This window comes from Hydra vulgaris, chromosome 06, assembly GCF_038396675.1.
Source record: "Hydra vulgaris chromosome 06, alternate assembly HydraT2T_AEP".
NCBI classification, from domain to species: domain Eukaryota; kingdom Metazoa; phylum Cnidaria; class Hydrozoa; order Anthoathecata; family Hydridae; genus Hydra; species Hydra vulgaris.
Window position 1 is genome coordinate 52091279 of NC_088925.1, and position 23381 is coordinate 52114659.

The following is a 23381-nucleotide window of genomic DNA, read 5'->3' on the forward strand; positions in this document are numbered from 1 at the left end:
TGTTACTTTTACCCAAAAAATAAAAAATTTTTAAATCTTGTTATGTGTTAGTTGTGAAGTGGTTTGAGCGCCATTTTTTTAATAACAAATTGCTGTAAGTTACAATTTAGATCTCCATGGCATCTTTTTCAAAGTTGATTTTCAGAGTTTTTCAAGTTTTTGGAGAAAATTTTTTTTTCTTAAGTTTTCGAGATATACACTTGGAGTTTTGTAATAGTAAAAAAACTGTATCCAATTACTCCCCCTTATTACTAAGTAACTTTCAATGAAAAGCGGTTTAAATCTGGATTTAAATCGCTTTAATTAGAAATTGAGATTGAAATCTCAATTTCTAATTAAAATGAACCATAAACTATTAGAAAAAAAAATGGTGCCATATTTTTGAAATGTGTTGTATGCAGAAGCTTTTTCGGATTTCTTTTATATAATACCAGCAATCATTTTTTGAGGTAATAATACCTAATTTATTTTGTTCTACACTCATAAAACGCAGTTTTTACAGTGACGACAATATGATTGTAGTTGTTAGTAACAATTACACAATATAGAAATAATAAAAAACATTAATTGCGTAACAATTTGTTACGCAATTAATGTTTTTTATTATTTCTATATTGTGTAATTGAATATATATCTTGTTCAACTCTCAATTTTTATTTTTTTTTTAATTATTATTAAAATGCTAATAACTAATTATGTATTCGGTATAAAGTATCAGCTGTTTTTGGCGGAGTTGTTCTACTAACAAAACCAATTTTTATTTAATTCAATGAAAATGTGGGGCAATACTAGGTACAAACAAAACATTTTTATTACCTAATTGTCACAAATTATATTACGTATTTTAAATTTCTTAAAAACAATAAATTTTAATGAATGTCTTTAAGTTGATTTATTTGTCTTAATTCATATTATGTTCATATAATTTCTCAACACAACAAAATTTAAGGAATGTCTTAACTGACACCTCAAAGTAATGGTTTCCCGCTATATATTAGATAAACCGTTATTCTCAAATATATATTTAAATTTACTTTAAGAAATTGCATTTTTAAACTATGTCGAAAAATAATACGTCTTCTCCAATTGAATATGCTGCTCCAGTATCTGATTTGATGAATCTGACGAAGAAAAGATCGGATAAAAGAAAGACTATAGATGAACAAAACCCTGCAGATCATAACGATAGCGAAACAAGTTCAAGTTTTTCATCCGGTCAAACAGAAATTGAAGTTGATGCTCAGTCCATTGAAGAAGCAGCTAAAACTACATACGAATATTACTCAATCGAGGAGGAAACATCAAAATGGATATGCAATCAATGTAATAGTAACAGACCTAAAAAGTACTCTTGTAAAACATCAAAGAGTATATTAGATTACCATCTTGAACATGATCACAATATAATAACGCCGAAAAAAAAACGAACTATGAGTGGCTTGTCAAAAGAAGTTAGCGATAAGATTGATAGAGCTCTTTTAATTTTCATTATTGCCTGTTGTCCTCCATTTATGTTGGTAGAAAGTAGTGCATTTAAAGAATTTGTTTTGTGTTTAAATCCAAAGTATAAAGTGCCTTGCCGAAAAAAGTTAAGATCTCTTTTAACTGATTTATATCGAGAAAAAGTTGAACTTTTGAAATCAAAATTATTATCAATTAAAGTTTTATCTATTACTACTGACGGATGGACGTCCTGTCAAAACTATAGTTATATATCTGCAACTGCACATTTCATTTCTGACAAAACAAATTTCATCAGTTTTTGTTTGGGCTTTGCATACCTTAATGGCCGCCATGATGCAGATAATTTAAAAGAGACTTTGCTAAAAATCGTAGAAAAGTTTAAAGTAGATGATAAAATAATGAGTATAGTATCAGACAACGCCAGTAACGTACGCAACTGTCTAAATTCTTTAAAAGTTTGTTTAAACATTCAACCAATAAGATGCATGGGACATGTTTTGCAATTAGTTGTTAAAAATGTCATAGATTTAGTTGAAGAAGGTGAAAAAGATACTTCGTCTAAATTCTTTTTCATTGCAAGAACATTAACTAAGTGCAGAAAAATTGTTACATCTTTCAATCATTCTTCTCAACTTAATGATTTATTAGAGGAAAGTCAAACACGACAAGGTGTCGAAAAAAATCACATACTTCATTTGATTCAAGATGTGAAAACTTGTTGGCACTCTACGTTTCTCATGGCAGAGCGAATGCTTAAGCTTCACTCCTACGTAAAAGATATCTTTAATTCGAAACAACAATACAAAGATATGAGAAAATATTTACTCGATGAAGATGAAATGGTTAACTTAAAAGAAACGGTAAATGCTTTATTAAGCTTTAATTAAGTAAGTGTTTTACTATCTGGCGATAGGTATGCAACGTGTTCTTTAATTATTCCAAGTATAAAGTACCTTGAGAAGCAGCTGAGTAAGAATAAAAGTGAGACTCCTCCTTTAATTGTAATATTGAAATCACATTTGTTAGAATCTTTACAAACTTACAAAGATTCATATGAATTAGAGAATAATTCCTTTTTATTGTGTGCCACTTTTTTGGATCCAAATTATAAAAGTTTTCAATTCTTTGAAAAGTACGAAAAAAAGAAATATTTAAAAATTGTGAAAGAATTTTTGTCAGATTTTTATCTCTCAAAAAGAGTTGGTGAAATAATTCTAATTAAAAAGGTGATAAAGGAATCAAAAAAATTTAAGTTGTCATTTGAGGATGAAGAAGATGATTCCGGAAGTGATAGTGACAAAAATGTAACCTTAGATTTAAAAAAAGAAATCAGTGAATATATAAGATTGTCAGTGCACGAACAAAATGTTTTAGAGTTTTGGCATCAAAATCAATATGTTTTTCCAATATTGTATTGCATTTCAACGATGATTTTATGTAAACCTGCTACCAGTGCACCAAGTGAGCGCCTTTTTTCTGATGCATTAAACAATTTGTATGCTAAGCGAAACAGGATGACGGCTGAATGTTTTCAAATGTTGATGTTTTTGTACGAAAATTTGGAATTTTTTAATTTGGTTTAAAATTGGTGCAATTTAATCAATGTAATACGGAAATATCTTGTTGTAATAATTATTTTTGAATTTATTTTATTGTTCTTAAATAAAAACTCTTAAATTTAGAACTTGAACTGTTTTGTTTTAAAAACAATCAAACAAGGTTGCAACATGTTTAAAAAATGATTTTATAAAGTTGTTGCTCTCATGTTTGGGACAGGGAGGGGAACCCCAGAAACTTGAGGGCTTTTATGTTTCCAGGCTACAATTATCGCAATTTTTTGCAAAGTATCATTATCCGATTTTCAATTTTGTTTTTAGAAAAACCAATTCCTTAATTAGACTATAAAACTAAGTGCAAAATATGAACGTAGCAAGTCTTCCCGATTCTTTGTTATTTAAATTTAAGTTTTTTTACATTTGTAAATGTATTTTACATTTTCATGTATTAATTATGACCCACCCAAGTTTATATTTCATAATGAATGATTTCATTAACCTTACCTTTTCTTTATAATTCTTCAAAAAATGGCGTCTTAAATGCGGTTCATTTAAGTTGATATTTCAAACTTACTTTTTAAATAAGATTGCTTCTAGTTAACTTTAGATCTTACTTTTCACGCTAAAACTCTTATTTTCTAACAAACTATCTACTCCAGCTTGAAGCAATTTAAAGCCAAAAATTGCTGCTGCCTAGTATACAGCCATATTTAATATAATTAAATGAGTTTATATACGACTAAAAATTAAATTTTTGATACAAAAAAAAACACACTATTTTGGGAAAAATATATCGTAACTTAATTTTTTTTTAACAAAAAGTGAAAATGTACTTTAAAATGATAGATATTCTGCATTTTTTAAGTAATTAAATTAGTGATAAGAAATTTTCTGGTTTGATAAAGCGACCGCTGCCATTTAACAGAATGTTTGTTTTACAGTTTTACGCGATTTAATTGCGGAAGTTGCATTTTTAAATGCGGACGATGAGCCTCTCGGTAAATGCTATTAAATGTTTTGCATTTTGAAAACTCTATTAATACGTTTAACATTTGGTATGCATTTTAGAATAAATAAATTGCCGAAGCTTAAATGTACTTAAAATGTAACAAACATAACCTAAATACGCCAACCAATTTAAGCGCAATTCTGTGCTTATTTGTCCGTACGTTGAAAAAATGAGAAAATGATAAAGTTTTAATTATGAATGTAAATATAACGTTGCATATATAAGCTTTCGCATTAAATTTCAAGCTTGTTGAGAAAAATGATGGAAGTTAGCGTTAATAAATTGGTACTTCTTATCGCTTATATGAAATTAAATATTTAGAGACTAAGTATATTCGCTAGTATTCAGGGGAAGGGGGGGGGGGGAGGTGGTAAGTTGAAAACTGCCGTAAGAATAATTGCCGATTAAAAATTATACTTGCTGAGTATAAGAATATATATATCGATTGCTGAGATTTGCTAATAATTATAATAACATCTTAATTTGCCGAATGATCAAACTAAATATCGGTAATAGCATCATGGCCTATAAGAGATGGACTTGCAACCTATTTTTTTGTTTGTTTTGCGAACCATGCTCATTGCGCATTGTTACAAATCTTTTGTTTTAAACAATAGAAATTAAATTATAAAGTCTGTCGGATTCGTCGAAAACTTTTGGTCTCGTCTAACCAGTTACATCAACTTCCTTTTAGTTATTCAAGATAACAGCAATAGATAGCGATTCCACGGCTCAACGAAAAACATTTGACGTTTGAAAAAAAACACGTAACTTTCATGAACTTTACTCTCTTATATCTTTTTGTATGCTTAAGCAAACACCTTAAGGTTTTTTGCATCAATTAGTGTTACTCAACCTCTTTCCAGTCATATATAGAAAGTACTATGGTTTATATGGCTTCATTTAAATTTTATCCATATCTTAAGACCACTTTTAAGAAAAAAGCTCGAAGCGGGAACATTTTTTTAAAACAAAGCTTTTAGAGGTTAGGATTCCTTAGTACCAAAACACATCCAATTTTTATAAAACTTTCTGTATACATTAAAAAAGGGATGACGAATCAAATGGAATGTGCACACTTTTTAACTTTTATACATAAATTTTTAGTTCTTAGCGTTTCAAAACTTAAAGGTTTATTTTTATAGAAAAAAAAAAGTGTTTTTTAAAAGTGTCCAGGTGGAAATTGCAAGTTTACTCTTTCCTCTTTTTATAACAAGTATTTATTTATGTTTTCTTGAAGAATAGGTTCTAAGGATTTGTATATAGAAACTATGTATATATATATAACTATCTTCCTTCGCATATTTTATGACGTTTTTTGTTTTCATTTTGCGTGACATAATGCAAATTTTCGGTGCCATAACAATGCAAATTTTCCATACTCAAGCCCTATACCTTTCGTCAAAAAATCATCAATTATTGCACTACAAAAAATTCAATAACTTTAGATCCGCTTAACTTCAAAGGCCGAATGACCCCTCGTTTTTTAAGTCAAGTCAAGCTCTATACAATGATATAAGTTACATATGTTTATTTGAATAATAAAAAAATCGTCAAGAATGGCTACAATAGAATCAGATTTTAAGTTTAATTTTATATAGCTAGATATTCCTTATATTTTAAGAAATAACACTGATAATAATATAGAAATTGAGATCATTTACTTAACTACTTTAGTACATGTATAACTAGAGATATAACAAATAATACAAAATATCAACTAGTTTTGTAGCTACTTAGAGAATATTGGTTTCATGTCCAGGGAACTACACCATCTACTACATTGCTGTAGACTTATTGTTTATGAATGTTATAGAATTTTTTATTTTTATGTTTAACAACAGAAATATATACAGTTAAGGATAAATAACTCATACATAAAATGAATATAAATGCAATAAAGAAAAAAATAATTTGTCACAGTTTTAAAGAATTTAGCAAAGCCAATTTATGGCAAACCGCAAGAATAACTAAGTATTTAATATTAACATAGCATGATTTACCAGCTATATATAAACTAATTTTTATTTGACAAAAACAAATGGGTTATTATGTGCCTTGACTAACTTGAATAACTTTTTAAAAGGTTTTGCATTATCAAACGAGTTATAAAAAAGCCCATTAGAAAATACACCTACTAAAAAACAATGCTCAGTGGAATATATATTATGGAGCTTATAGAGTAGTCGAGGCAAAAAATGGCGACATATCGGAAATAATACTCAAAAAATACACAAAACTGGTGAATGAAGGACCAAGGAGTTGCATGAAACCAGACCTTGACTAAAAATTTTAGTCAAGGTCTGGTTTCATGCAACTCCTTGGTCCAATACTATATATCACTAATATGAAAATGAAAATTTATAGGCAATGTATAATAAAATCCAATTTTAGGAATGTTACTTATCTGGGATAATTTTTCCTATGTTGCTATTTTAGACCTTTGAAATAGGGTTGTTAACCGAAAGGTTTCAAAGATTTCTGTAAAAAAATCTTTCAAAAGGGTATATACAATTAATAATTGTAATACTATATTATTTGCGAAAGTTACTCTGACAAATTTTAATGCTTCTATATATTCGTTACGAATAAAAATAAATACTAATTGTCAATTAGTATTTATTTTTATTCGTAACGAATATATAGAAGCATTAAAATATGTCAAAGTAACTTTCGCAAATAATACTTCTGAAAATTGGGCTTTCGCAAGTTGCTATTTCAAATAATGCTCTTCCAAAACTTCCAAAAGTTTCACTTTCGGAAGTAGCACTTGAGAAATGAGCGCTTTTAATAACTACGTTTCGAAATCTATAAAGGAAGTTTATTCGCCTAACTGCAAGAAATGTGAAAATAAAATATCTGTATATATCAAACTGTTTGTAATGAAACTTTATCTTCAGTATAGCAACATATTAAATTTTTACTAGTTTGTTTTTTCAAATAATGATCAAAAAATTTATTTCGAAAGGAAAATTTTCGATAAATCCACTTGAAGAACGGTCACTTACGGAAGAAAACTTGAAATTCGTCATAAAAACAAGATTAAAATGTTCCATTTAAAAAAATCCGTTCAATGAACTAAGTAATTAAAAGCTCATTACTCGTAAGTGTCAATTATCGCGCATGCAAATTTTTATGAAGTAAAAAACTGATATTATTTTTTAACTGAGTCCTTTCGGTAGGTTTCAAAAATCTTCTTTCGAAATGAATCGATTAGCAAGTTTCTTTTCGCTTGTGATTCTTGCGAAAATTTTATTTTTCGTATATTGCTTTACCAGCGGCGTGGGCAGGATTTTTTTGATGTTTCAGATATGACACTTTTAGGCATCGTGCGAATGTTGTTAAGTCAAATTAATTAATTAAGTCAAAAAAATTAATTAATTAAGTCAAAAAAAATAATTAATTAAGTCAAAAAAAAATCAAGAATGTTGTTAAGTCAAATGAAAATGTTTCTCAAAAAAATTGCGGTGATTGGAGCGTGAGAACAAAAATACCCCCAACAAGTTGGCTTTCCCAACCCCGAATTAGACGTTAAATTAAACTGCAGAATGTTAATTAAACGTTCAAAGGGTGCCTTTTTTAGATTCCGTGCCCATTGGGTGTTTATAAACAGTTGGAACAACCGCATTGGTAGTTGTCTCAGAGCTGGGACAAAATTCTAATAATCAAAGTTGATTTAATACGTTACGAATTTGATTTGACGTGCCCCTATGAACCATATTTGGGACATTCAACCGCCACAATAATGTGCCATCGTGTGTGAAATATTCATGGCTTCATAGGTTATTCAGTTTTTAGTACTGAAGCTTGTTTTAATCGACTAATTTTAGTTACGCTAAAAAGTTAGTCGACTAAATTTAGTTACGCTAAAAAGTTAGTCGACTAAATTTAGTTAGACTAAAAAGTTAGTCGACTAAATTTAGTTACGCTAAAAAGTTAGTCGACTAATTTATTTACGCTAAAAAGTTAGTCGACTAATTTTAGTTACGCTAAAAAGTTAGTTGACTAAATTTAGTTAGACTAAAAACCCAGTAGGCACAGCGACGTGACAAAAACGTGAATTTCACGTTATTTTGGCACGTGACAATTAGGTGACTTTTTGGTCCCCATGAAATGACCAATTCACGTGATTTATGGACGTGTTTTTCACGTTACTTTTGGCACCGTGATATTTAGGTGACTTTTTGGTCCCCATGAAATGACCAATTCACGTGATTTATGGACGTGTTTTTCACGTTACTTTTGGGACGTGATATTTAGGTGACTTTTTGGTCCCCATAAACTGTCCAAAAGACGTGCTTTTTACGTTAATTTTGGCACGTAATATTTAAGCAATAATTATGCTTTATAATTACAATTATAAGTGTTTAGATTCGTGTAAAGAAAAAAAACTCATCGTCGAGGAAATATTTAATACGTATTAAAATACATGGTTTTATTAGTCAGTATATTAGTTCTTGACATAAAAATTTTTAATTTGTAACAAAAGCTGCACTTTTGTTAAAATATCCTCCTTATATCCAATAAGTAATAAGTACGAAGTCGTAGATCTGCAACTTACGAAGAGCACGCTTCAAACTTATATATCTATTCTTCCATAAAAGCACGCTTCAAACACAATCTAACAAATCAGTCGATATTTTCTTCTATAAGAGCACGCATCAAACTTTATCTAATGAATCAGATTTAGCTGAAAAGAAACGAATAAAATCTTAAATAATAGTATGATTATTTAATAATTATCTTAAATCACAAACTTTTAAAACAAATCTTACTTTGAGAGTTGCTAACTACTTTTGGCAACAAGATTTTCTAGTGTGTTATTTGTTTTCTTTTATCTAAATCATTAAATAACTTTAAGAAAACAATACTACATACAGTGTAAAAAAATACTCTGATTGCTAAAAAAGTAAATAAGTATTTAATAAAAAAAGATGTAACAAAAAAGTCGACAGATGATTAAAAAAAAAGAAGTACATAATAAAAAATACAAGTTTAAAAAAATATTTTTTATCTATATATATCTATATCTAATATCTATCTATGGATTTATCTATATCTATATCTATATAAAGTTAATAACTGATGGGCGTGATTAGAAAAAGACCTGTACTCACCTTATGTGATAACATCTGTGTACTATGTGATAACATGATAATTTGTTTTCTTTGTTTTTCATCTTCTTATATTTGCAACTGTTTCTGCATAAACTTGTTCATACATTAACTCACTAGATGCAAAGGTGACAGCCCACAAAGTTGCTTTAAATGAGTAATCTACAAAGTTTTGAACAGCATTAAATGTCATTTTAGAATGCACACAAAAATTAAAACAATTTATAAAATGTAATAGTTATCACATAACCACAAAGCATTATAGTGGGGATTTTATATCACAATTTTCCTTATCCATGGTCAGATTTTCACCTTGAGGCTCCTTTTGCTGTGGAAACATTCACCATGGCTAAGGAGCCTCATCTACCCCTAATTATATATAATATATTAAGTATAAAACTAAAAATATGTATAATAAAGTATTGTCAAATTAGGTCACCAATAAATACAGAGTGCTGAAAATTCAACTCAGAATCAAGTTGCATTCTCCAACAAGATATGAATTAAATCAAATTCTTACTACAAAGTGCGATCACAAAAGAAGACAAAAAAAAGGGAAAAGTGAATTTTCTCAAACTTTAAAAGTTAAAAGGTTATTGGGTCTTACTACAGAATGATATTCCTAGGCAATAACATAACAATACCATTGGGTCTTCCTAGTCAATAATATTTTATGCAGAACTTATCATTTGTCATGTAGCTTAATAAATTTAATATTAAATAAGTTATAATAACTTATTTATTATCAAATTAATTACATTGACAAATTTGACAGTCTAAAATAATATACAATATGGTAGAAAAAAAAGTATACCTTGTAGTAGGGTTTGATCTTTTGCGTGTTGCAATATGAGAATTTTCTGCCATAACGTTACACAATTTTGAACTAAGCTTTATAATATATTTATTAAACCTAAATTGATAAAACTTAGTTATAAGATAATATGTTTGGATAAAATATTATATATGTGACATTTTATTTTTGTCAAAAATGCATTGCGACGCTATAAGATATCTTACGCCCTACTTTTTAAATTATTATAAAATTACAATGCAAAATAATTACATTATTATAAAAGTAAAATAAAAAGTAATTACAATAATGAATATATAAACTACGTATTTCATGTAATCATTATATCTAAAATATCCGGAAAATATCCTGAAAAAATTCAGAATATTTTCCCCCTCATTTTCCCCTTAATTTTGCATTCAGCCAAGTTGTTTCTCAATTTTTTAAAAACTTTTCTTAATTTTTGTATGAATGATGACTAAAACAACAAAAAAACAAATAGATGAATAATATATACCTGTTATATGTTGTAATATAAGTTGTATGTATGGAAAACTTTTCGAATATTTGGAAAAATATAAATTTCAGAAAAATATCTGGTATTCCGGGAATATCCCGAATAAGATAATCCCTGAAACTAAATTATAAAAAAATAGTAAATAAAATAAAGAATATCTTTCCAAGTTTCTAATCACAGGTTTTTATTATGAATAAAAAAAGTTCCAAAATACACAATATTTTGGCAACGTAACATTCACGTTTTAATCAAGTAAAATTGTCACCTGGACAAGGTCACCTAAAATATACATGATTGAAACATGAAGAAGGAAACGGGGTAAGAGCAGGCATCAAACTTTATCTAATGAATAAGTTGATATTTTTTCCAATAATAGCTCACAACACCAAATTTAGCTCAAAAGAAACAAATAAAAACTTTAATAATAATATGAATATTAAATAATCATCTTAAATCACAAATTTTTAACACAAATCTTACATGGTGAGTCACCAACTGTTTTGGCAACAAGATTTTCTGGTGTTGCTATTTCTTTGATCTAAATCATTAAACAATTTTTAAAAAAGCAATGCTATACTTGAGAGAAACTTGCTTTACATATTGGAAGGTCGTCAACATTGAAAGATAAGTAAAATGCAGTTTCAAATACAATAGCATCATAATTATCTTTTTGTGGGGAAAACATCGAACAAATCCGCGTGAATAACCTGTTTTATATTGTACATAATAACAATAGTAATAAAAGTCATATAATATATATATAATAATAATTTCATATAACTCGAATATATATATATTAATCATATAATATTCAAATAATATAAAAAAAGGAAATAAATAAGTATTAACCCTTTTTAACAAGTAAAGCACGAGATCAAGATGTCATATATTATAAAAAGATAAAGTATTTAATAATAATATATACATATATCAATAATAAATAACATAACACATTTATTTATTGATATTATCTTGGATAAACTCTTTAACCTTGTTGATAAAAACCAAATAAAGAAAAAAAATCTATTTTAGGTTTTTATCTAAACGACTCTTGAGTAATAATGTATGCAGAAGTACTAGAGACATTATTATTGCTCAAGAATCAAGAATAAGTTCTGCTAGAACTTATAATTTGTCCATGTAGCTTACTTAATTTAATATTAAATTCGTTATAACATAACTTATTTCGTACTAAATTAAGTAAGCAAAATGGACAAATTCGCCAGTCTAAAATATTATATCATAAAGTAGAAAAAAAGCATACCTTGTATTTGAGTTTAATCTTATTTGTGTGGCAAATAGGGACGGCAAATAGGGTACTAGTTTATTTAACTTAATTTGATATAATTTAGATATTAGATATTACAACTTAAAATATATTGTTCTTTTTAGTTCTGTTTTAAATGCATTGCGTTAAAAGATATTATATAGACCACTTTTTTATTTTTTAATTATGATAATACTACAATAAAAATTAATTATATTATCATAGAAGTAAATAATTATAACTAATATAATGAATATAAGAACTATACTATAAAAAAATAATTAATATAATAAAAAATATTATTTCACATTTCTAATGCCAGTTTTTTTTGAGAATAAAAAAAGTTCCGAAAGACGAGATATTTTGGCACGTAACTTTCACGTGACTTTCACGTAAAATAGTAACCTGGACGAAGTCACCTAAAATACACGTGATTGAAACGTGAATAAAACGTTGCGTGCCTACTGGGAAGTTAGTCGACTAAATTTAGTTAGACTAAAAAGTTAGTCCACTAGATTTAGTTAGACTAAAAAGTTAGTCGACTAATTTATTTACGCTAAAAAGTTAGCCGACTACTTTTAGTTAGACTAAAAAGTTAGTCGACTAAATTTTGTTAGACTAAAAAGTTAGTCGACTAAATTTAGTTACGCTAAAAAGTTAGTCGACTAAATTTAGTTAGACTAAAAAGTTAGTCGACTAATTTTAGTTAGACTAAAAAGTTAGTCGACTAAATTTAGTGAGACTAAAAAGTTAGTCGACTAATTTTAGTTAGACTAAAAAGTTAGTTGGGTAATTTTAGTTACGGTTTTTTTAGTTAAGTTAGTTACAATTTTTAGTTTTGGTCACAACACTAACTGCTAACAAATAAAAATTCTTGTAATTATTAAAATTATTTTAAAATATTCGTACAATCTATATATAAATTTAATATAAACATATAAAACTAATTATATACAAATATATAAAAGTGTACAAAATGATTGCGTAAATAAAAGATAAACATAAATTGAGAAAACAAAGATAATATGTTTGTTTGCTTAGTAATATGTTACATATAATTGATAATAATTTTATATAAAAATACATCAGTTATTTTTATCATTATCATCTTCCTCGTCATCATTCCTTATTCCTACATGATGATCCCCTTTATATTTTAATAATGACTTTGTTATAAAGTCATGGTCAAATGTTGCAACCATTGAAGATATTATAAAGTTTATAATATCTTCAATAATTGCAACGTTCGCTTCAAGTCACTTTTTCATTTGGCAGCAGCTCAAAACAAGTTGAATAATATGTACATAAACATACATTTATCAAAGAATATATGAGTTATGGTATGGTCTATATACTAATTTTAATTCGATTATAAATAAACAAAATTCTTTAATTAAAAAATTGCGCTAAATTAAAATGAAACAGCATTTAAAAATGGCCGAAAACTATTTCAACCTAAAAAATAAAAAACCTGTAACACATAATACTCATTCTAAAATCAGTTGTATTACGACGTTGGGCCGAAGTTGGTTCGACATTAGCGCGTAATTTAAAAAGTTGCCAAACGCTTCCGACGCACAGTGGGACGAAATCCCGATTTTGTGGCCAAAATTCCCAAATTACCTACATGAGGGTTTTCGAGGTCGCTGACTACGAATCTGAGATCAGATTTAAAAAACTCAAAATGGCGGCTCCAATATAGCGGCCAAAACTGTTCATACGTTGAAAATATGAAATCTCATGTAGTTTGGTTTTCGAGGTCATTGCTTATGATTCAGGAGTTAAATTAGAGTAAAAACATTGTAAAATTATTTCCAAATTTATGCTATTAATAAAAAAACAAAAATTTGTAATTTTTATTTTATAATTTTTATTAAATTGGTAAAAGATTAAGTCACATATATGTAAAAATTGTTTATTTAATCCTAGTAACAAAAATCACGCATGTCATATTTATCAATGTTCGAATCATTCGATTCGGAATTTGATGTTGAACCAATTGTATCTAAATCGGAATCGTTTCTTGTCTCTTATCAGGTGACTTCAGGTTGTTTTAACAATTGTATAGCTTCTTGATGTAGAGATTTTACCAGGCTCTGGGGCAATTTCCTGATGCTCGAGAGAAATGGATCTGATGTTAACAAGAGCCTATTAAAAATGTCTCTCATATTCGATTCTCTTGAGCATTTTCTGGAATAATGTAATCTGAAGTTTTTAATGTCCTTATTACATGACTCTTGGGCATCTTCAGAAAGTTGTCCAATCGGTAAAAGGGCATATTTACAATTTCTGCTACATGGATCAACACTTTATGTACAGATGTAGGCATGTTTTACCACGGATATAAAGCAACAAATAAATGGGCAGTATTTACACAATAGTCTTTGAATTTTTTATCATCTATGTCAAACCCGCTCGAAATTTCCTGCACAATAACATGAAATCGATGAATTAAATTTTCATCGACTTTTGTTATTTCAGCAGATATAGCAGCATTTTGAAAAAAGCGGCGCGCTGTATTTCCATCGTTAGAACTTCCATATCCTTGCTTTGGTCGATAACGATAAACCCCAGTTTTATCCTAAATTGAGTGTGTATTTCTTCCTTACGTATTTTCACATTCTTTTTATCTTCCTCTCGACGAGCTTGCCACTTTTCAGTTCTTAGCTTATATCTACATTGCATGCATGGATTCGTTATTTCGAGTGCAAACAGCACTCGAAAAAACGAATTCATGCATGCAATGTAGATATGCCAAATCTTAAATTATCTGTAGTAATGTCCATTTTTATAATGTTGTCGATGTCATTAAATTCTTTAGAGGAAGCTTTGCACAGGAAGCAGCGTTGTGCAGAAGTGGTACCAGTTACTGCATTACAGACTTTACCGTCTATCATCGTAAAGGACATACAATAAGTTACTCAAATGGATTTTCTATTTTGTTCATTAGCATATGGTGCAAGACCCTCAATCTGCAGTTCAATGTCGGTAACTTCTTTCAATGTTGACTGTACATCTTCATGTACAAACTGCAATCGTATTGATCTGCAGAATAGCGGAGATGATGGCCTAGGATTTTTCCACACAATAGTTGCTTCACCCGTCTCGTGATTGTTGTGTATTAATTGTAGAGGTACGAGAGAAGAATAAAAAAATGCTTTTATCAAATTTTCCAGTCTCAGTAAATTTTTGCTTATAAACACTTCCATCACATCCCCATTTACAGTGAAGTACTAATTTTTGCAGAGTTTCCGGATTTAGAGTATCAATGACATCAGCCTGAAGTTTTATAATTCTAGATGTAGTATGATCAAGTAAAGCCTGTAGTTCAATTTGTGCGCACGACTCACTAACAGTTGTGTACACAACTGATGGATAATAACGTTTTTTTGCTTTTTCTACTTCAAGGTATGATTGGTATAATTTGCATTTATGTGCTCTAGCTATATTTTTTAATAGTTGATAAGAGTGCTTTGATTCTCCTTTCTCAATCTATAAAGAAAGTGCTTCGTCTGGGGTTAAAGGTACTTTATCCGCTGTTCGTTCACAAAATGTGAACGAACAGCGGATATATATTTTGAGGCTCTTGTTGGGATTGTTAACGTGACATCTTTAACAACTTGAGCAGTATGTACTTGACCAGAAGTCCTTAAACTCATTTGAGCAACATATACCAATTCTTCTGTAGAAAAAGTAGAACTTACTTCTTGAGTCTTTCGCTTCTTTGATCTATCACTTGATGAAGCAAAGGATTACGAAGGTCGCCCACATTTTTTTTTTTATATTATCATTCTTCACAATCTTCTCAGGTGTTGTGCATTCAGTATTGGATAGTTTTGAAAATTGTACGATGCCCTTCAATCATTCTTCCTTTTTTTCACAAAAAATTCTTCCCATCTTCCTGCTGCTCTCCATCTCGATCGAAAATTTGCAAATAACCGTGATAATGACATTTCACCTCGCCTACTTGTATCACATGTTCCGTTTTTTTGAAAATTGCATCTGTCAAAACATCAATGATGAATTTATATTCATTTTTTAAACTGTCTTTCACCATAAAGAATATATCTCCTCTTGGCAATTCCATATTTGATAACTGTTATAATTCCATAACTGCTGAGAGTTCTTTGGAGACTATTTTATAAAATTTTGAGATTATCATAAAACGGAACGAGAAGTAACTTGTAAAGTATATATTTAAAATAATATATTATTGTACTAAAGTATAATTAGTACTATTAAATAATGTTAATTCACTAATTTCCATGACCATTATAAGACATTAATCTATGTTAATAAATTAATGTCGCACCACGCATTCCTCCATAAAAACTAGTCTCACTATTAAAAAGGCACTCAATCGCAGCCAGTTTTTTAATATGTTATATTTAATACTATACACTATCAATTCCATGTCGAAAAAAGGTGGATAACCGCGGTTAAATTTTTAAAACTACATTAAAAAATCGATCTTAGATAAAAAATATTTACAATTTTTTATCTTTACTTGTCGCACGATTTATATATTTAAAAAAATTAAAATTAGCAATAACTGTGCATAATCATATATTCTGCATACTTCTAGAAAGTGATTCCATTTTGCCGAATTCCAATTGAAATAGTTTCTTCAGTTTAACAGCACTTTAAAACAAGTAAGAATTTTTCGACGTTTCCACTTGTTTAGTGCGTACAGAGGCTAAATGGTGTCCAGGCCACCCTAGAGCAGGTATGTACCTGCCCTGTTCGGAATTTTGTTCTAGGACTATCTGTAAGGTAAGCTGTATGAGTCAGGAAAACAGGAAGATGGGAGAGAGTTTCAAAGGGGTGAAGTGCGGGGAAAAAAACGACATATTTGCCTAATTACTAAATACAAGCATGTTTTACTTTAATGCAGTATATCACTGTTGAAAGGAGCTATCACCTCTAGTTCCATCTAAAACTAATTAAATTAGTTATTACAATATTATTATTATTGTAGTAAATATTATTATTAAATAATAATAATAACTAAATTCAGGAACTAATAATAATAACACTCTTACGAATAAGGACTGCGACAGTATTTCTAGAAGTAACTTTTCTTATACAAAATAAAACCTCTTTTTCTCTAAAAACTCTCTAAGTTCTCTTAATTCGTCTTACTTCAAAACGTCCACAATCTTATTTTAAGCTATATTGTTTGATGACATTTCACATTATTCAAAGCGGACAACTTACTCCAATGTAGGACAATATACTACGGAGTAAAATGTCCTATATCGGACAGTTTACTACGGCGGACAGTTTTCTTCGTGACAGTTCTGACGTTACAAAAACAAAACAAAACAAAAAGACGTCAAAGGTATTTAGTCCCCCGTGTCAAATAAAAATAGTAAAAATTTCTTTGAATGCCGGCACTTTGATGTTATTTCATATCTTTTATTAAGTAAGTTTTCTCCTTTATATGATAATATATGAAATTTCTAGCGGAGACAAAGATTACAAAGTTTTGATGCTTGGTTGTTGGGCTTGCATCGTGCTATTATTTTCCATGTAACAACAGGTTTTAAATTTTTCGATTTTAGCTTCCATATTTCTTTGGAAAGTTCAGTGTCATTTTTATATTTGGGTGCATTGAAAGATTTAAGATGTTTGGCGTATCTTAATTTAAAAGTGGTTTCACTTATACCGAAATAAACTTTGTTTTTGAATTGAGGATCTCCAGAACTTACAGTGGCTTGGTATACAATATTGATAGAAAGGCATAAACAATACATATACAAATACTCTTTTTTAAAAATACTCTTATGCGTTGGAGCTGAAGTTTGCGAATTAGTCGGTATTTTTATATTTTTTCAGCTCTCTCAACATTACGATAAAAATAATTTTGGCTTGTATCGTGACGACGGGCTTGCTATTTTTGAAAACAGAAGCGACCAACAAATGGAAAAAATCAAAAAGCATTTTACGCATATTTTAAGTAACAACCTACTTATCTCCATCCAATGTAATATTAAAATTGTCAATTACCTTGATGTAACATTAAACCTGATTGACAGTTCTTATCAACCATATTGTAAACCTAATAACCAACTTATTTATGTTCATTCTGATTCAAATTATCCACCTAATATAACAAAAGAAATCCCTCGCAATATTGAGTTAAGATTATTGACTATGGCAGTAAATAAAACTGTGTTCAATAATTCCATTCTTCCGTATGAATTATTACGTAAATCAGGATACAATTCAAAACTCACCTACCAACCGCATATAAACAATAATCAAAAAAGGCATCGCAAGCGTAAAATTATATGGTATAATCCCCCGTTTAGCAAAAATGTTGAAACTAAAATTGGAAATCGCTTCTTAGCTTTAATTGACCAACACATCCCAGTATGACACAGACTTCATAAAAATTTTAATCGAAACTATATTAAGGTTAGCTATAATAGCATGCCTAATGTCAAGTCTCTAATAAATGCACATAACAACAAAATTTTACAAAGCGATAAAAATGAAACATCAAAAAAATGCAACTGCATTGATAAAAAAAATTTGTCCGTTAAATAACCAATGCCTTTCTATCAATACTGTATACCAAGCCACTGTAAGTTCTGGAGATCCTCAATTCAAAAACAAAGTTTATTTCGGTATAAGTGAAACCACTTTTAAATTAAGATATGCCAACCATCTTAAATCTTTCAATGCACCCAAATATAAAAATGACACTGAACTTTCCAAAGAAATATGGAAGCTAAAATCGAAAAATTTAAAACCTGTTGTTACATGGAAAATAATAGCACGATGCAAGCCCAACAACCAAGCATCAAAACTTTGTAATCTTTGTCTCCGCTAGAAATTTCATATATTATCATATAAAGGAGAAAACTTACTTAATAAAAGATATGAAATAACATCAAAGTGCCGGCATTCAAAGAATTTTTTACTATTTTTATTTGACACCGGGGACTAAATACCTTTGACGTCTTTTTGTTTTTGTTTTGTTTTTGTAACGTCAGAACTCGTTCAACCGTAATTTTAATTTGTAATTTTTTAAACGGTTTTTAAGTGACGAAATACACAATGGCTGATGATTGCCGAAAGGCATGAAACTCAGAGTTCCATCAAAAGTTGTTTTTATTCATTTTATACAAATAAATAAATATATATATATGTATATATATTTATATATATATATATATATATATATATATATATATATATATATATATATATATATATATATATATATATATATATATATATATATATATATATATATATATATATATATATATATATATATATATATATATATATATATATATATATATATATATATATATATGTATATATCAGAGGCGGATCCAGCTTTTTTAGTCTTTGAGATAGCTAACTTCCAGATATGGAGCAAACACCAAAATGTTTATATGTTGCGATGATTGGAGGCTGGGAACAAAAAAACCCCAATTTTTGTGCCCCCCTGCCCCAAACGTGAGAGCAACAAGTTGATAAAATATTTTTTGTACTGTTCTCAACTAGACTTATATTCATCGATAAATTTTAAGTTTCATAGTATTATCTTTCAGTGTTCAAAAATAATGACTATATAAAATTTATAACCCCCTCAAATTGAGGGGGGTTTAAACTTTATATGGTCATAACTTTTAAAAGCTAAAATATTTTACTATGAAATTTAAAATTTATCGATGAATATTAGTCTAGTTAAAAACAGTACAAAAAATATTTTATCAACTTGTTGCTCTCACGATTGGGGCAGGGGGGCACAAAAATTGGGGCTTTTTTGTTCCCAGCCTCCAATCATCGCAATTTTTTGCAAAGCATCCTTATTTGACATAAGTATAAACATATAAATGTTTGGATTTTGCTCCATGTCTGGAAGTTAGCTATCTTAAAGACCAAAAAATGCTGGATCCGCCACTCTATATATATATTAAATTTAAAACTGTTAACTGTTACTATAAATAGTAAAATTCATGCAAAGTTCATACAAATAAACTGATTTAAAGAACATACAAAAAAAAATAAAGGAGAGTAAAAAATAAAGAAATAAAGAAAGAAGTGTCAGAAAAAGTTAACGAGAAAGAATTAAAAAAAAAAAAGAAAAATCTACTTTTATTTCTTTATTTTTAACTCTCCTTTTTTTTTTTTTTTTTTGTATGTTCTTTAAATTAGTTTATTTGTATACCTCTAATTATGATATGCATATACTTTTTTTTTTTAAGGAAATACGATGAATACTTATTAGAATCTTTTATAACTATTCGTATTTTATAGATATTTTATACTTTTAGATTTTTTCGTGAAAAATTACGATTATTATGCTTAGTAGGTAATGAAGATAAGTTTAAATGATTTTTGAATAAAAGAGAAATTAGGAGTGCTAATGATTCCGCACAATTTTTTAAAATATATGGATTAACCTTAATTTATATTATTGTTTTTTTATTTGTTTATGTGTTCTTAATTTGATTTTAACTTAAAAAATGCTTAAAGATTTTTTTAAGTCGAAGACAATTAAAAAAAGAATTTAAACATTTTTTTTTTTTTTTATTATGATTTATTAGCATTTTTTCTTATGGTTTGTATGCATTATTAAACAACTTTTAATTGTACTCTTTTTTTAATTTCTTTTGTTCTATCTTGACATTCTACACTACAATATGACGTTGGTTTAGTATTGTTACTATTGAAATACGGTTTTTATTTTTTTCTCTGCTTTTCCTTGTATACATAACGAACTAAACACCTGCATTAATAATGTTTTAACATACCATTTCGCCGATGACACTAACCTGTTAATTGTTTAAGATTCGCTTGAAAAAATGCAGTTAAAAACTAATGAGGCCATATTTTCTGTTATTAATTGGCTCAGAGCAAATAAAATTTCACTAAACGCTACAAAAACTAAAATAGTTGTCTTTAAAACCAAAAACCAAAAAAGCAAGGAACAATGCACTTTTAACATTAATGGAAAAATATTAACTTCGTCAAAAACTGTGAAGTACCTTAGAGTTTGGCTGGATGAGAGTCTTTCTTTTAAGTACGATCAAACTTACTTACAGACTAAGCTAAGCCGATCAGTTGGAATGTTAGCCATGATCAGACATTTCGTAAATTTTGAAACAATTATGAGTATTTATCATGCCATATTTGGATCGCACCTTAGCTATGAATGAGGGAGATTGTTCCAATGCTTGGAACAATCTCCCTCATTCTTTTAGAACTGAAAACTTTATTTCTCGATATAATTTTCTCAATAAATTAAAAAAACACTATTTGGATAGCTACTAGAATAATAACATCAATAAAAGCAAATCACTGTTAATAGTCTTATTAAAAATACTCTCTCTTGTATATTTTATTTATTTTATCTTTTTATTTATTTATTTTTCTTTTAGATCTTTACATTTATGTACAGCTTTTTTGTCGTCCTTGTACAATGATTGAATGTGTATGTGCGTATGCCTGTGTGGGTATATGTACGCGTGTGTGGGTATATATATGTGTGTAAATGTGTGTATATGTGTATGTATGTGTGTTTTGTGTTAATATGTGTGTGAATGTGTATGTATATTTATGTATGTGCGTATGTAGATAAGTATAGACATATTTAAATATACTATTGTTATTACTATTATTACCTTTATTTTTATTAATATCATTATTTTTATTGTTATTAATACCATTTTATTATTATAGTTATTATTAATGTTATTATTATTGTTAACGTTATGATTTTTAGAGTTGTTATTATCTTATTCTTATGTTATTATTCATTATTATTAGGTGTTTGCGCATCGTTAGTAATTATACTATTTGTAAACATCCTTGAATTGTAAAATCATGTAATTCAGAATATATTGATTGAAAGTATTGTTCTAAAGTGCTTAGAAAATAAAAAAAATTCTCAAATAAGGAAACAAAGTTGTAACGAAATGTCAAGCTTAATTAAATAAACTAGAAAACTGAATAATTCGAAAAAGTAACATTTTTATTCAACTTTTTCATTCTTTTTTTTTTAGAGTCGTTGTTGAAAAAAACATCTTTCATAACGATTTAACAACAATTATAAGTTTTGATATGCAATTTATTCACGATTTTTATCAGTCCATATAATTAAGAAACTAATTTGCTATGTGCGCTAGAAACTGTAAGAAATTTCGTCAAATTTTTTTCTTACGTTTATTCGTTTATTATGTTTATTACGTTTATTCGTTTTATACGTCTTTTCGCTTTTTAAAAAGTTTTTGCTATATTTGACGTTTTTTCTCAATACCTATATAATAGAAAAAAAAAGAAAATAAATTGTTGTTTATTTGTAAAAAAATATTATTTGATTAATAAATTTTGTTAATAACGGAATAAGTTAAATAAAAGAATAACATAGTTTCTTTATTAAATGTATTTACCGCATTTGTTGCACGTATGAAATTGTTTCTTTTATATTGCCCAATATCTGTTCGTTATCTCTAGTAATTCGTATTATATTTCCAATATTAATACGAATCACTAAAGATAACAAACATAACGATTGCTCTGTTTAAAAAAATGAATTTAAAAACTTAAACAAAAGTTTTAATTAGGCTCCTAAAAATTTCGTTAAGAAATTCAGTAAATTAACAATGCACTAGCCCGCAAAATTTTGCTACATCGTTTCATTTTTTTACATGAAAAAATTGTTAAAAAAAAAAGTATTATTTTTCTCAAATAAATAGCAATTAAATTAATTAGTTAATTAAAAAATCAGTTTTCTCGCTTTCCTATCCATTGATAAAACAGTAAAGTTTAGCAAAGACATTTGAAATACAAATTTAAAAACTGCCTGTGTTTCTAGCGCAGTTTATAAAGTATTTCCTTTATATACTGACTGAAAAAAGTTGCGAAAAAATTGTATATCAAATAATATTTTTATTTTTGTTATATTCTTATCTACTTTTATCTCGACTTGTATCAATTTTGGCATTGGAAGATAACAAACGTTCTAAAAATAAGAAAAGAAAAACAGTAAATATTTAGGTATATTATTTTTTTGACAACAATTTTCTATTTTTTATTAATAAATTTTTTTAGCTTATTTTATTTAGGTTTTCTATTTCGTATAACATTCGGTTCTTTTCTTCGAGTAATGCTGATTTATTCTCTAGTTTCTTATAGCTTTATTTTGCCGCGAATTCGTAAAGCGCTTCACAGTTTGTAGATTTTTGACCTAACACTAACGAAAACACCCGGAAAAATCCTTTTGAGGGATGATAGTATATACCAATAGGAGTTCATAGCAATAAACCTTAAAATCAGGGATTACCGTCCGTGGGACTTTTTTGCGTTTAAAGTTCTAAATTAGAGTGAAAGTTAGTTTTCTTTATTTTCCGAATTCAATAATTAGTTTTACAAAAAACTTTATGAAACAAAAAATGTTCTACATAAAATTCTAAACAACTCTTATCTTATTCATATTTTCCAAAATTTGATTAGTTTTCCTTAAAAAAACATTTTTCTATAAGTTCGAATATTCTTCTTCAACTTCATTAGGTTTGGCTCGTTCTCATATGATTCTTTGACATTTTTGTTCTTTCTTGTTACCTTTCCTTTAGTTCTAGAGGAAACTGAAAAAAAATCTTTGGATTATTCCTTGAAATCATTTTTGATCTGGGTTTT

At 28.0% G+C, this 23381-nt stretch overlaps 1 protein-coding gene and 1 long non-coding RNA gene across 9 annotated transcripts; one reads left to right on the plus strand and one right to left on the minus strand.

Annotated features, from left to right (window-relative positions):
- Positions 1-1058: 1058 nt before the first annotated feature.
- LOC136081491 (uncharacterized) lies at positions 1059-3047 on the plus strand. Its single transcript, XM_065798811.1, has 2 exons — positions 1059-2324; positions 2415-3047. The coding sequence occupies exons 1-2, from the start codon at positions 1059-1061 to the stop codon at positions 3045-3047; spliced, it is 1899 nt and encodes a 632-aa protein (XP_065654883.1).
- A 5377-nt stretch (positions 3048-8424) lies between these two features.
- On the minus strand, positions 8425-11919 carry LOC136081965 (uncharacterized). 8 transcript variants are annotated; one of them, XR_010639283.1, is made up of 7 exons: positions 11718-11919; positions 10719-10991; positions 10454-10573; positions 9958-10056; positions 9147-9305; positions 8805-8867; positions 8425-8719 (listed from the first exon to the last, which is right to left on the minus strand). It is a non-coding gene; the product is annotated as an uncharacterized LOC136081965 (long non-coding RNA). The 8 variants fall into 8 exon arrangements; XR_010639287.1 differs by having other exon boundaries at positions 10934-10991; positions 11718-11913; XR_010639288.1 differs by lacking the exon at positions 10454-10573 and having other exon boundaries at positions 10934-10991; positions 11718-11903.
- Between the last annotated feature and the right edge of the window lie 11462 nt (positions 11920-23381).

Excerpts from the sequence above, each read along its gene's own strand:
- LOC136081491 (XM_065798811.1), top strand. The coding sequence starts at position 1,059 with ATGTCGAAAAATAATACGTCTTCTCCAATTGAATATGCTGCTCCAGTA. Across the intron at positions 2,325-2,414 it reads TGGTTAACTTAAAAGAAACG|TACCTTGAGAAGCAGCTGAG; the intron begins GTAAATGCTTTA and ends CCAAGTATAAAG.